At 39.2% G+C, this 15,888-nt stretch overlaps 1 protein-coding gene across 12 annotated transcripts in view; it reads left to right on the top strand.

Annotated features, from left to right (window-relative positions):
• MAPK10 (mitogen-activated protein kinase 10) overlaps positions 1–15,888 on the top strand; it is a 241,583-nt gene that overhangs the window by 183,447 nt on the left and 42,248 nt on the right. For 3 of the 12 annotated variants that reach the window (XM_074950534.1, XM_074950540.1, XM_074950538.1), the window contains one exon: positions 6,918–6,989. The exons of the other annotated variants lie outside the window; for them this stretch is intronic. In XM_074950534.1, coding sequence (XP_074806635.1) covers positions 6,918–6,989 — 72 coding nt within the window. The remainder of the gene's footprint in view (positions 1–6,917; positions 6,990–15,888) is intronic. 12 annotated transcript variants of the gene reach the window in all.

The following is a 15,888-nucleotide window of genomic DNA, read 5'->3' as shown; positions in this document are numbered from 1 at the left end:
TCTTACTTCTGGAGAAAGCCATTTCCCCATATAAATAGGGGAGACTTCACAAGTAATTTAGTCAAGTGGTGGTATAAACCAGAAAGGAGAGTATCTAACTTTTAGCTTTTAACTTTTAACTTTTTAATCATAAAACTAAGCTGGCAAGAAATTTTTATCTATTTGCAGTATTTTAGTGCTAGATGTTTTTCAAGGCACTATGAAAACTAGCACTACAATGCAAAGTGTTCGGTCTGCCTTTTAGCCAGGGTCCCATGTTGTGAGTAGTGAGAGGAGGTGCACTCTCCCAGCAGAAGCTCCAGGAGGCATAGTGGCTGAAGCAGGAGGATCACTTGGAGCTCTCAGAACACCAATGTTCTACCCTTCAAAGGAGAGCACGCCCACTCCCCTCTGCACTGGCAAGCTCAATATATCTATATTGATTTATGGCAAATTTCTAGTCATGTTTTCTGATCTCGGTAATTAAGAGGCAGATTTTCAAAGGTATTTAAGTATCTGTTGATGCAAATGGACATCTACAGGGATTTTTCAGTCAGTGAGAGTTAGGTGCCCAATCTACTCAGGTACACTTTAAAATCTCACTTGGTGCCTATCTGCTGCTTTAGGCAGCTAAATACTATTGAAAATCTAGCCATTAGTGCCTACATGTGTCCATATATTATCACCCAACACTTCAGCTTGCAGAGCTCAGATCATCTAGCTGCAGGGTTTAGAAGCACTTTCTGTGTTTTAAATTGCTTGCTTTGTGCTAGCTTTTTTTGTGAGCCTCAGAAGTATACATGGGCCTGATTCTCCACTCCATGACTCTGTTGTAACTTTACTGATGCTAACAGAGTTAGGCTGGTATAATGGAGTGGAGTTTCACAATCTGTGTCTGAAAGGGATATAGGTAAAACATTGATTGTCAGAGCAACTAGGTACTTTAATTACCAAAATTAGTACATAAAACATGAATTTACCATGGATTATACATTATATTGTTTCATTTTTATTAATAAATGTATACACATTTTTTATTAATATTGTGGAGAGAGAGGCTATGGAAAGATTCTCCATAGAGAAGATGAAATAATTAAAATATGCTTGGCTATAACCTCTGTGGCTCCCAAAAAAAGCTAGTTCAAGGTAAGGCAGTTTAAAATAATACAGAAAATGGTTCTAAACCCAACAGTTAGATGACCTGAGCTCTGCAAGCTGAAGAGTTGGGTTTAGACTACTTTTCATTGTATTTGGGTTAAGTGTGTGTTGGTTTAAATTGCTTGGCCCAGATGCTTTGCAGATTTACTCCCATTACAATGTTGTTTTTTTTTCCCCCTGAGAGCTATAGAAGTACATTCAAGTACTCACTACTGCAGCTTTCCGTGACTCACTAATGGACCAATCCTGAAGTCCTTCTACAGGAAAAACCTCGCCCTGAAGCCAATGGAAGCTTTTCCATTGAGTGCTGGAAGGTGGGCGCGCCGAGTGCTCAGAAACACCTTTGGGCTCGATTGAGCATATACAATGTGCTTTTTGCAAGAGGTGCTATGTGAGGTGCAGCTGCATGGGCCCAGGAGCAGCATAGGAAAGGAATCCTGCCATCTTCTCCTTCCTTGCTCTGGGGTGGGAGTAACAAACTACTGGCCCCTTATCAGATTGCATCCCCCCATGTCAGCTCAGCTGTGGTGATAGGCACATTGGAGGGGCAGATCCAAATCTCTGCACGCTAGCTCAGGGGCAAAATAGTGAATGTGCAGAATGTGCTTAGCCCTCAGAGCCTGGAACCAAGCTTTGGAGAGAACACAGGGTGCGAGGCATGACGCTCTCCCCCTTATCCCCATGTGTGGTTGTGTAGGCAGGGCCACAATCAGGCCTTCTGTTAGTCTTGCGGCTTTACTGTGGATAAACTGTGACTGTGTTTAACTAAGGTGAACATCATCTTTTCTGAATTCCCAGCAGGTGACTGCTTTGAAGTACCTTGCTGAATCGAGGCCTGAAAGTAGAATATGGTCTTATGCTAGATTTGTTTGTATCCTGACAACTGTACATGCTAGAATTCACCATTAGTAGTATCAAACTGAGAAGCTCTAAATTAACATTTTGTGTTTCTTAAATTCCCTTAGACTTTCAGATACCAATTGCAGAGTGGGGAGATATAATTACTATGTATCAATGAATATATAGTATATGTTGAGAGAGAGAGAGCGAGAGCTCTAAACCTGTCAGGAAATCTGCAGCATTAATACTGTACCAATAAAATAAATTTGTATGCACCAAATCACCTGATTAAAATTTATAATCATTTTTATAGTGCAGGTGTAAATTTTTATAGGGTGAGGGTACTGAATCTTTTTTATTTTATGTAACTTTCTACCATATTTTTAAGAGGAATTTATTGAGGGAAAACTATCAAAGCAAGCCGTCTGAAGCCCTTTGCTTGATGGGAACATAATTATTCAGCTCAGAGGTAAATGCAGTCTGCTCACAGTCTTAGTGTAGCCAAAGCTGTTCTCACACTATTATGTTGCATCCATTTACAGATCAGGAAACAGAAGTAGACAACAAGGTACACAAACCTTTTTGACCTCTATCATAGCCACTAAGCAATCAATTAATGTTTGTATTGTTTATATAAGACTAGTGTTGTGTATGGTGTTTCAAAAGCATAAAACAAGGCATGTCTTCTGCTCAGAAGACCTTATCCTCTAAGGTCTTAAGCATATGTGGTATTGAGCACATGCAATCATCTGCTGAAGGTCCTCAACTCAATGGGAGTTGAGGGTGCTTGATATCTCACAGGAGGCATTGAGCATCTTGTAGGATTGGATCCTAATGAAGACAGATAACTCAATAACTATATCATGGGGGAAGGGACTGATAAGAGGGAGAGGCAATTATACAATCGGAGAGGATCACAGGCTAGGAGATCAGTGTCTTCCACGGGAAGCAAATTGTAGAAGTAATTTTTGACTTTGTATATTACTTTTTTGTTAATTTTTCCATGTTTTGTTTCAGTGTGTATTATTAAAGTTTAAAGAAATAGTGAGGTGACAGAAAAGGAGCAGGCTGTAGTGGAAAGATACCCAGGAGAAGTGAGGTTAGAAGGAAGAGAGAGCAAAGTAATTTTAATTTGATTTGCAGGAAGTAGGATGCTGCTCCAGACATAGAGGAAAGCATGAAAAAGGCACAGGGTTGTGAATGGGAGAAGGGAATGAAGGGTACATTATGGGAGAGCAGAGCGGAGTGGAGTGACCAGGAAAGAATGAGAGCAAAGATATAAGCAAGGACAGACCTATGTGAAGCCTTGAGGTTGAGGACTAGGAGTTTGAACTGGATTAAGAAAGAGATTGGGAGCCAGTGAAGAGATTCAAGAAGGGCAGAAGAGGTGGACATGTGAGGCTAACCCTTTAAAGGGCTTGAGTTTGCATTCATGCCTATAAAAGGGCTAAGGTTCGTAGTGCAGAAGGGAAGATGTTCTTATTGTTTTCTAAACCAGTTTGCCCATTCCCACCAAAATATCAAATGCCCCTGCGGGCATTGTCTTTCCAGCTCAGTGTGTTGGGCTCTGTGGTGCAGTGGGACCTGACGCAACACACTGCAGAATTACAGTGATTTTCCTTTTTAGTTGTATTAAAAAAACAATAACCAGACCCCAGGTACTGTGTTATGGTTACAACATGTGAGTACATAGTTATGGCATCTATCTTGAGATGTACCAGAGTTGCTATCAGCCAGTTCCACTCTACTGAGGACTGTGCTGGTTTTTCCCTTTGAAAGTTTCAAGTAAACAGCTGGATTCAGTTCTGTAGCTGAGACCATAGTCTCCAGTAAGCATGAAGAGCTGAAGAAGTATTTCCCAGCAGAACTTCTTCGAAGAAACCCCATTTAAAATGGACTTGGAGGAGTGAACTTAGTGCACTGACAAGCATATTCAGACTTCCTTGGATTGTTCCCAGAGTTCAGACCTCAGCACTTGTGTAAAATAGGTTTGGGCTGTTACATATTCTGGGCTATATATATGCAAATGAGCATAGCAAGCATCAGAGTTTGCCTCAGAAATCCCACAGCCAGCAGTGCTACAACAAGTAGCTATTCAAAGCAGGACAGTCTGTTTCCAGTTCTCAGTGGACAGGTATCTGCACTATTAAAATATAAACGATCACAAATGGGACTAAACTGGCCATCTCGGCAGAGGTGAAAAGGTAGAGTATAAAGCAGCCTCTTAATCTTTGTAGTGGTTCTTCTCCAGGGTCAGAGCTAAGGCACAGTGGCATGGCAATATGGGGAAAGATTGCACAGCTTCTCCCTGTCCTGTACCTGTTGTGGATAAACAGAGGTCTCCCGGATCTGAGACTGTAGTGAGGGGTACCTTTTGTGACCATGACATTGACATTCTCTCCTCTCACCAGTTTTAACCAATGTAACTCCACTGAATTCAGTGGAGATAGTCTTGATTAATACAGGACTAAATTAAATTTAGGTCTCTCTACTACATGTTTGTATGGAGCCTAGTACCATGGAGCCTTGATCTCTAATTAGGGCTTCTGGGCACTATTGTAATATATGTAACAATGAGGCTTTTAGCCTCAAGTGCCTTACTATTATTACACATATACAGTGACAAATTTAGGGTCTTATTAGGGATTTTAAAATCTGTTTATGAAAGAGAAAAAGGAAGCAAGAATCATAGACTTTAAGGTCAGAAGGGACCATTATGATCGTCTAGTCTGACCTCCTGCACAACGCAGGCCACAGAATCTCACCCATCCACTCCTGTAACAAACCCCTAACCTATGTCTGAGCTATTGAACTCCTCAAATCGTGGTTTAAGGACTTCAAGGTGCAGAGAATCCTCCAGCAAGTGACCTGTGCCCCATGCTACAGAGGAAGGCGAAAAACCCCCAGGGCCTCTGCCAATCTGCCCTGGAGGAAAATTCCTTCCCGACTCCAAATATGGCGATCAGCTAAACCCTGAGCATGTGGGCAAGACTCACCAGCCAGACACCCAGGAAAGAATTCTCTGTAGTAATTCAGATCCCACCCCATCTAACATCCCATCACAGGCCATTGGGCATATATACTGCTAATAGACAAAGATCAATTAATTGCCAAAATGAGGCTATCCCATCATACCATCTCCTCCATAAATGTATCAAGCTTAGTCTTGAAGACAGATATGTCTTTTGCCCCCACTGCTCCCCTTGGAAGGCTGTTCCAGAACGTCACTCCTCTGATGGTTAGAAACCTTCATCTAATTTAAGTCTAAACTTCCTGGTGGCCAGTTTATATCCATTTGTTCTTGCATATCTTTTCTCCACAGACATTGGGTCAAATCCCAAGGTTTTCACCCAGTCTGTGTGGCATTGGAAATCTTATAAGAATTTCCTTCACAAAACTTCACAAGTAAAGTAGAATGCAAGGAATTCTTCCATTGCTGGCTTATAGTATGAAAAGAGTTTACAATTAAACTATTAGATGATTTTCCATAGACATAATTTTTAATGAACATTTTGCAACAATAACATGAGACAGAAATTTCTTAAGATAACAAATGTATTAATAATGATTGGACACACAACTGTTTACTCTATCTTTTCCTGATAGTCTGCATGTTGTGATGGAAGCAGCAGTAATTAGTTCTCCTGGGTTTGCTTATTGCTACCAAGTAAGTAGCCATTTTTTGGTGCTGATAAAGCTTCTCAGATGCTAAGTAAAATTACAGGGAACCTTAAATACAGTCAGGATTAAGATTTCCACAATAAGTACATTCTTCTTACAAACCAAACCCACTTTAAGCTACTGCTACAAAATCAGAGTTGGCATGGAATCTTAAGGAGGAGTGAAACCAAACAACATGACATTGGTCTCTCCCCACACAGAGCCGGCACAGCAAAGACGTCTTTCTTTCTGGTATTGAATATCATAGAAAGAAGCTGGCACGTGCAGTTTAGTGTCAGGACTTGCTAACTTGCATGTTTGTGCCGTATTATGTTAAACAGCTCATACTCACTGGCAATAGCAGGGAGGAGAGCATCAGTTTGATTACACATTATACTTCAAGGGCCTGATTCTGATATCCTTTATATCAGTGTAAATCATGAGTAACTTTCTTGAAACCAATTCAGATACATCAATATACACAGGAGGGGAATCGGGCCTCTGGTTTGCTTTGAATTACAGTCCAGAATGGCCAGCTTAGTGCTTTGTATCAGAGCTGTTCCATTATAAAGTTAGCATTTCCTATCATGCAGAATGAAAATCTTATGAGTTTCTCAGGACACCCATTCTGAACTAGCTGCTTTGTTGAGATTCAATAGAAGCAAACCAACAGACTCCAAAGCATGCATTATTGAAACTGAAAGATCTCAACACATTTTATTCACACTTCTGAATGATGTGGATATGTTTTGTCAAAACCAAACTTTCTTTTGTGGCTGTTGGCAGTTCAGATTTTAAAATATGCATGGATCTCCTGTAGTTGAAAGGATGAAAGGGAAGTGATTTGCATATCCCCAATGAATACAAAGACCAGCATTCATTTACAGCACAAACTAGTATGATCCTAGGTAATGGAAGCAAATGAGAACTTTAAAAAAACGAAACTAATTATTTAATTATAATTGCAAACTTGCATGAACTCAGAGTAGCTAGCCATAGGTCTTACTCAGTTTCCAGGGTTTAATAGTATTGTCTCTCATTTTTGTGAGAAAAAAATTACTGGAGTCAGTTTTTCTCAACCCAGCTGTACTCTCATCAAACATGTATACACAAGCACAGCTCCTCCAGATATACCTTTCAGAAGAATGTAAGGCAGGCACTGCATCTGAAGTACCAACTGCAGGCTCCTGTACTTGGCATGACTGGATAAGTTGTCTTCTCATTTATTTGTTGTTCTGTTGCTGTGTTCTTGTTTACCTTCATTTCATTTTTGTTTTCAGTTGACATGTGGTCAATAGGGTGCATCATGGGAGAAATGATTAAAGGTGCTGTGTTGTTTCCTGGCACTGATCGTATCCTTCCTAGCAGCCATTGGTCTCTATAGGTACTTTCAATCCCTTCCCCTCAGGCCCCTCGGTAATAGACTAGTGCTGGTATACATTTAATGTATCTAAATAACTGGGATAAGTCCCATTACAAAATGCTTGCAAAGCCTGTACCTTGCTATAATGTCTTTGTCTCCTAGTAAAAGGCTTACATGGAGAACACAGTGAGTATAGTACATGAAAGATCAAACACGATGCTATGTACTGTTCATCACTTCTTCTGGTAGCAACCAGTGACTATCTGTTTATTAGTTATGTTGCACTATAAATGTCTCAAATTACCTTTTCTTATTTTCTTTTATAAATGACAATATTTTAATGTTCAAGTTATGTTTTAGAGTGGGTACCATTAAAATCCATGCTTACAATATATATCAGTGAGTGGTAAATCATAGACACTACACTTTAGGGAGAGGAGATGATAACTCAAACACTACTTTTTGGTAAATGTTGATTTTCTAATGGTGATCACTGTACATAGAAACGCAATGCTATTTAACTAGGAAATGCTTTCCGATGTGGGATTTTACTTTTTATAGGAATTGTAGTAGTCTGGATTGTACTAACTTAGTGAGTCAAGACTCTCTCTGCTTTAAATCATTGTAATAGACTTCATTTTCATTATGATTTTGAAAAATGAAACTAGAGCAGATAAGCCTGTCCTCTCTCCATTAAAGCAATTAATGTGATTTTATGGAAGTAGGGTTTTTTCATTATAGGTAGAATGGACAGTGTAGTTAGAGCTTTTAGGAGCTCTTCTTCAGGTTTGGAAAAGGTAACCAGAGTGTCACAGCTAAATACATTGTATTTAAATACATTATAAATTATAAATTGTATTGTAAATACAAAGTATTTAGCTATGACACTCTGGATACCTTTTCCAGACCTGAAGAAGAGCGTTGTAAAACTCGAAAGCTTGTCTCTTTCCCCAACAGAAGTTGGTCCAATAAAAGATATTACCACACCCGCCGTCTCTCTAGCATATCTTAGGATCATCACAGCTACAGCAACACTGCAAACAAATATAGTTAAACTCATTTTAAATCAGAGGGCATAAAGGCCCAGTAAACAGAGTGTGCTTTTTAGTTATTGTACAGTTCTTCACTTACTACACTGAGGAATTCTTTTTTTTCTGATTAAAGCTACCATTGAGATTTCTACACAAACTTCAATAAATACTTCATTATTTTAACATGCATCAGTCTGAAATTTCAGTTCACTCAGATGTAACTCAAAGGAATTACAATGAGGACCATTTGGACCATTAAGTTTATAGATTTTATTTCTCATGTGGACCCTGTGCTTATAAAACACCAAGTGGGAAGAAGTCTTCAGGTGTTAATGCATTTGTCACTCAAAGATATGTAGCAATGTGCACTGTAATCTCTCTGATTGTAATTTTTTGTGCTATCACATGCTTGCTACATGAATTTTTCATGCACCTGCTATATTCACATTGATATCTTTAAAGGGTATAATTATTTGATTAATGTGGAGAAATAATAATATCTGAAGCCTTGTTAAAAAAACAAAACAAAAAACAGATTTTTTTTCCTGATCTTGACTGCCATCAATACAGTAGTTTCTGACTTGAGTCCACGTTTGATGAAGACATGGCTGAAATATGGGCTGCTCCTGTTCCCATTGAAATTAATGGCAAAACACCACTAGATTTCTATGGGAACAGGGACCTGGACCCTGTAAGCATGGATTGGGCTAGATTCTCTGCTGTGTGAATCAGTGTCATTCCAGTTAGCACTAGCTCAGGATTCAGCCCAGGATGTGTTTCTGTGTGTGCTATGGAAATTGTGGGATAGGGTGAAGCATTCAGACTGCTATACCTCAGTGCTGTAGTTCCATTGTTTGTTACGCTGATAGCTTTAGCTTTGTTAGATTTAATTAAATATGTTACCAGGAAAAAGTATAAAACTATTTGAACATGCCCTATATATTGATTTTAAAAGATAAGTTTCCCTCACGCAGCTTTATACTTGTTAAAAAGAGATCACAAAAAGCCTCTATAATTAAACTATTAAATTCAGTTTACTATCGCAACAATTCCCAGAAATCAGCCATTAGCAACTGCTGATTTGTTTGGAATTATTTCTTAACTGAGTTCATGTTCTCCTCATATGTTTAGCATCATGGTTTCTTGTCCATGACTGGGACTCCTTGGTGCTACTATAATAATAAATGATGTTAGCAACACAAGTTTATTATTTGTATATACGTATATGGTGCTATATGTGCACTGCGTTTTATATGCAACTCTGCTGTATTTTTCAGCAGTTCCCTTACTTTCTTCACTGGTACTCTGCTGCAACTTATAAATTCTCTTTCAAACAGTTGAACATCCTTGGAAAAAACATTATTTTCTAATGCATGCCATAACAACCAAATCCAACTCCTCTCTTCACCCTTCAGAGGATAAGGGATCTGATCCTGCAAGGTGCTGAGTGCCCCCTGAAAGATATTGAGCTCACAATATCTAGTGAAGTGAATGGAAATTGGGGGTAATCAGAAATTTAAAAGATCAGGCTAAAGATGTGTTATGCTTTGGTTCAAGTTATGCTCTTGAACTCTGAATTCACTGAAGTCACACGACCAATATTGACGCAATATGGAGTCATGCCAGCAGGGAATAAGGTCTATAACCTTTGTGACCCTGATTCAGCAGAGCATTTAAGCATTTGCTTAATTATAAGCATATGCTTCAGTCCCATTCATTCCAGTTGGATTCAAATGTATGCTAAAATTAAGCATGTGGTTAAATGTTTTGCTCAAGTAGGACTTTTATCATTCCTCTATCAAACACATAGGAGGAACCCGTGGATATTTATAGCAACAGAAGAGTTACAAATCTGATTTATTTATTTATTTTTATTGCCAGGTATAAGAAAGAAGTGAAATTTGTTAAGGAAGTCAGTGAACCAAATTTTGCTCTCAGTCAAGCAGAGAGAAGTTGTGGGGAAATTTTCTGCAAATATCTGTTTCAATTAACAAACAAAACTTGATTTGAAAAGTGTTTGTTAGGCTTTTACATTCACCTTCCAGGAACGTTTGCATGCTCAAGACGAACACACACACGCACGAAAAGCAATTACAAACAAAGGCACTGACTCTTTTTTTTTTCTTTTTTTTTTTTTGCCCCGGTGGGTGCTCCAACCCTGCTCTGCCCCAAGGCCCCACTCCTGCTCTGCCTCTTTCCCCGAGGCCCCGCCCTCGTTCCACCTCTTCCTACCTCATCCTTTCTCCCCCTCTTTTCACCTGTTGCTGACACACTCCTCTCCACCTCCCCCGAGCGCCTCCTGCCAGCTGCTTGCTGCTTTGCTGGCCAACCCTGAGCTTGCCAAACAGCTGATCGGTAGCCGGCCAGGAGCCCTGGAACCACAGTGGCTTGTGGGTGCTGAGCACCTGCTATTTCTTTCCTTAGATGCTTGAGCCCCGGAGCACCCATGGAGTCAGCATCTGTGATTGCAAATTCAAAAGCCTGAATATTCACCAAATGCGAATTTTAAATTTTATATTTGATTATAAAATTCACAGTTTGCAAGTCACGTGAGTTTGGTTTGGTATATAGGTCACATGATATTGTTTCTGTTGTCTGAATTGGATGGCTTATGTAACAAACCAAAATAGCTAGAATTGCAAATAGTACAATCAAATATGATTGTGGACAAATTGCGAGCAGGTACTAGCTCTGTCTTAACATTGTAAACGCTCCAAATGAATTGGGTGTACACAAGTGTTACCGAGAGCAGAATTTAGCCGTCTCTGAGAAATGATCAAATTGTAGATGGAAGTTTTACATCGTTAACAGTCCCTTCAGTCTTCATTGGCCCACAACTGTAAAAAGCTGTACTACTTTCCTAGCGTTTTCAGTGTTCGGCTGTGCTACAGTTTATAGCAGCTGGTTAATAGGAGGTGGAACACTTTTTTGGTACCGTATTTGCCTCTGTCCAATCTCAGTTGCAGCAACACTGGAATTTATGGTTGAGGGCCTACAATTCAGGACCTTCAATTAAGGGATGAATTGTGGCTTTTTCACCAGCTCTGAGCAAGATTCTGCCTCCTAGTTTCCTCTTGTTTTTCATGTACTCCACTTTCTTGGGTAAGGGGAGAAGGGACATAGCAGCCCCACAGAGAATGCTCTTGTTCCCACAATGCTACCTGTGATTTGAGTAACCTGCACAAAGGAGGAGCGGGTGCCTTAGTCACCCTAATTCCTGTGGTTAGCTATGAAAGCGAAGGTTATGCATAGCTTTATTTTTTTTTAAGAACAACTTCCAAACAAATTTTGTAGCCTTTCACTAGGAAGTTTGTGAATGCAGTGGTGTGAATGCATATGGGAATGTATATAACTACAATGTATGGGGAATATCTGATGGTGTCGTATGTAAACTTTTATTGGCATGAGTATGGGATGGCCATATGACTCAGCATTTGTGAAGCCATATTCCACCACACAATCATTAATTCTGTGTATGCCACATAATTTTTTAAAACTATTTTGGAACTGTCTTAGTGATTTTAAAAATAATTGCTTCCATCTGGAAAACCAGGTGCCTTATACCAGGCATCCAACTGTACAGGACTCAAGGATGGAAGTGTATCAAATCCATTTTAGAAGCCTTTAAAAGTGACCTAGAATCGTTTTTTCTATAATTAATAATGTTACATGTGGTTTGACATCAGAGTCTAACAAGGCTAAGAACAAATGCCTTATACCATAGGAAAAGGAGATTTTCAGATTTCTAATGGTTTAGCTGCTAATTTAAAAGCTCCCATTTCTACCCTGATGAATCACAAGATATCTGAGTTCAAACCTGTTGTTTGTCCAAGACTAAATGTTGCCCATTCTAGACATTGGTCTTCTGTAATTTTGGAGCACAGTTGACACATTTACAGATAAAGAAACAGCATATGTACCTTTTTCCACCACACATGATCACTACTGATAAAGTGAAACGGGACTGATAAAGGACCTAGTGTCAATAGTTTTCTCTTTCACTGTAGGAATGGTGTGTAGATAGAGCTATGAGAGAGCACGTGAAAGAGAAAATGAGAACACAGATGGAAAAAAGTAAAAAGGTGAAAATTAAATGCAGTTTATTCGATTACTTCAGAAAGGTATGGGTATGTGGGTATCTATGTATGTATTATAGGTGGGGCTGGTAGCACCGCCTATTATTCGGGTTCACTGACAATTCCCATTATAAGATCTTGTTTTCAGTTGCTTATAACTTTGCCAAATCTAACCATGTGGGCTGAAATTATCCATATCATTTATCTGCCTCAGGGCCAATGTTTTTTTAAATATTTTAGCAAAAACAGTTAAGCCATTTCCAAGAACGAGGCTAGGGAAAAAATGCGTTGCTTTGCCTGTGTTAAAAAATTCTGGTGAGGGACTTGAAATTTGGCAGGAGAGGTGGCCTTATGTTTCAGGGATATGCCTTTTCTTATCTCTCTGAAAATTCGCCACTCTCTGGCCAATTCGAAAAATTGCAATTTGCACGTGCTTGGCAAAGACTTCTTAAATTTTAGTAGCTAAACTCCCTGAAGGTTCCATTGATGCTGAGCATGCTCCTACTAAAGTGGTTTGTCTGAGGTCAGTCTTTGACTAGGGGACCACAGTCTTTCTTTTATTATTATTATTATTATGTGTCTACAGTTGGAGAAAGGATTCTATTATTTTGAGAACTAATGGCACTGTATGTTTTCCCTTAGGGCCAAATCCTGCTCTCCATAGATGTGTGATTAGTTCCATTGGCTTAAATTTACTCAAGTAGGTAACCCCACTGAAGTGTGTGAGCGAAATCTGGATTAAAAACTGTGGAACAAACTCTGCTCACCTTTCTCACAGGTGGCTTCAGTGGAAATACTCCTCTGAGTTAGGTAAGGAAGATTGAGCCAAGTATCATTATTGATCTGTGCCCCAGGAGACGGAGCTAACCTTAACTTCTGCACATTCAACCTTAACTTCTGAATTTCCTGACTTGGTTATGGCTTAACTGTGCAATTTTAACTTTGCAATAATATTTTATATTAACGTATTTTCCCAGTATAGATTTTTTTTCTTTAGGAAAATATATATTTTAATCTCTGGATAAGGTTGTGATTATTTACTGACTAGTAATGGCAAAAAAACTCTTGAGAGAATGTTGTAGTTTAAAAAAGGGGTTGGACATTTTGGAAATTCCAGTTTAAGAATCCACTCTAAAGATAAACCCTCACCCAAATGATAACTTTGCACTTGCCCCCTGCCAAGCTTCCATCATGCACACATATTGCCCCTTGGGGTTTTGCTGACGATATTTTGCTGAAGAACTCTTGATGAAGAAGATTGTGATAAGCACTTTTGGAAGTCAGTCTACTAAATCCACATATGTGCATAGTTTTCCTGTGCTGTTGAGCAGCAATGGAATATGTAAGTGGCCTGTATGTCTTTTATGCTCATATATCTGTGATATGATAGTGATCCCCAGTCACACCATTCCATGTGATGTATTTAATTTTGGTTCAAGTCTTCTCATAGAGTTTAAGGCCAGAAAGGACCAGCAGATCATCTAGTCTGACTTCCTGTATATCACAGCCACCAACACAACTCAGCATCTGCATACTAAACTCAATGACCAACGTAAGACCAAGTATTACAGCTGGCAGGAGACTAGACTGTTATGTGCCATAGGCAGACAATAGGAGAAGCTGAAATGCACCAATGTATGAGGCACCAGCAATGCAGGGGATTGATTAAATGAGCTATACCCAGATAATCCTAGCAAGTGACCCACACCACCACACTGCAGAAGAAGCTGAAAAAACCCCAAGGTCACTACCAATCTGAGCTGTGGAATATTCTTTCCCGACCTCGCATATGGTGATCTATTAGACCCTGATCATGTGAGCAAGAACCAAATAGCCGTAGCCCTAGACATAGTGAGCCTCATTCTTATTTACACTAAGTCCACTTCATGCTGCTGCAGCAAATTATATTTATACTTATTTCAAGGGCCCTTTTTACTATCTGGGCAAGATCCTCATTTGACATAAAATGTCGTTGACTTCAATAAAACTGTGATGATTTATACCAGTTGAGGATCTGGCCCTTAGAATGACAAAAGTTGTCATAGTATAAATAAGAAATTGGGCACAGTAGCTAGAAGTCTCAGATTATGACATTTTTACATTTGCAACCACATGTACTTTTGGGGTATTGTCCTGAGTGATTGTACTCAAATGTGGTCACATTTTGTGAAGAGATGTAAAGATCTTGCTTTTGTTTTTGTTTTCGTGGGTGAATGTCTATGGTCTTAAAGAAGACGGGACTATTTCACCCTAGCAATGTAAGTACCTGTTAATTTCAGTCAAAAATGCCATAATTGCATGTAATTAATCTTGCTCACAAGAATAAGGTAGTCCACTTAGATTCCCTCTCTGTTTTGGAGTCATTGATGTGATTAAGATATCCATTGCCTTTAATTATTTTTTGCTTTAATTTGGTTGTTCTGGAGTGAGAGAGATAGAGGGGAATAAGTTAAGGTGATTTGGGTGACATGTCAATATTTTCTAATGTGTTTTGTTTTTTAGTCCTCCAACTTCTTGGCTTTCCAATATTCATGTAGTTTGACAAAACTTTCTTTTAAAGTCTCCTCCTGATATTAATAAACAGTATTTTTACATTTAAAATTAGATAACAATGTTTTTGGGGAGGAGGGAATTTCCTTAGAATTTTTTTAAAAATAGGTTTTGTATAAATGCCCATGATACTTCAGTGTCACCTGTAACTTTCTAAAGAGTGTACTTATGACTCTGATGTTAAATAATAAGTCCGAGTCAATTAGCACAGCGTAACAATGTCATGTATTAAAATAGAGAAATTTTAATGTGAAAAATGTTTTCCCCAAGGCTGTGAATATCCTAAGGAATACATGACCTGGTGGTTCAAGCGTGGCATTTGTTTACCATGTTGGTCTATCCAAAGAGCATCGGAATGAGTACAGATCCCCGGGGAAATCCATTGTTCATATGACATGAGTGACTTGAACCAGCTTCATACTAGACAGTCACTGTTTGGTTAGTAATCGTATGCATAATAAAATCTACAAGATTCTTCTCTGGGATCATGGAGTATAATTTTAGGACTAGTTCATGGTTCCAAACTGGTGCTGATGAAAGGTCAACAAAAACGGTACAAATCTTCTGTCCTGCCTCAAAGGCATCCTTCATAAAATATGTCAGTCTAATCATTTGATCCTCAGCACTTTGGCCTGCTCAGAACCCTGCCTGGTAATGTGGTAACTATGGGCCAATTAAAAGCTTTTAAGTACCAGTCTCTGAAGTAACTTAAAAGTTACTCTGATCAGCGCAACTGATAGTTCTTCAGGTCATCCACTTTTCTTCCAGTGCCACCAGACCTTCGGAACAGGACAGCATTCCAGACAAGTATTATAGAGTCCTAGCTGAAAGTTGCTACAGGATCAGCTCATGTGATGCAGGAACTCTCCCTGGATTTTGTCAAGCCTAGGAACCTTGTAAGGTTTTAAGAAAGAAAAGTCACTAATTCCAATTCCTCCCTAATGAATGGGTGGGGTTAGCTGGAGTCAGCTGGGGGGATTGACTGAAGTTTCTGAGAACAGATGATACCTTCTGATCACGATCTCTGTTTGTAATTACTGGTAAGTTATTGGCCGCAAGATGAATTTCCACATTGCTGAAACGTGTAGGACAGGTTGGGGTCTCTTCTGCCCAATGGCCACAAAAAAGTCCCAAGTCCTATCACTTGAGTGGATGAAATCTAGACTTTCAATATGTGTGGGCCACCTTTCCTGCCTCTTAACGCTAAGGCAGTCCCTTAGAATATTAGCAG

The sequence above is a fragment of the Natator depressus genome, chromosome 4 (genome assembly GCF_965152275.1).
Source record: "Natator depressus isolate rNatDep1 chromosome 4, rNatDep2.hap1, whole genome shotgun sequence".
NCBI classification, from domain to species: domain Eukaryota; kingdom Metazoa; phylum Chordata; order Testudines; family Cheloniidae; genus Natator; species Natator depressus.
The sequence above is the reverse complement of the archived record's forward strand: the minus strand, read 5'-3'. Positions and strand labels throughout refer to the sequence as shown.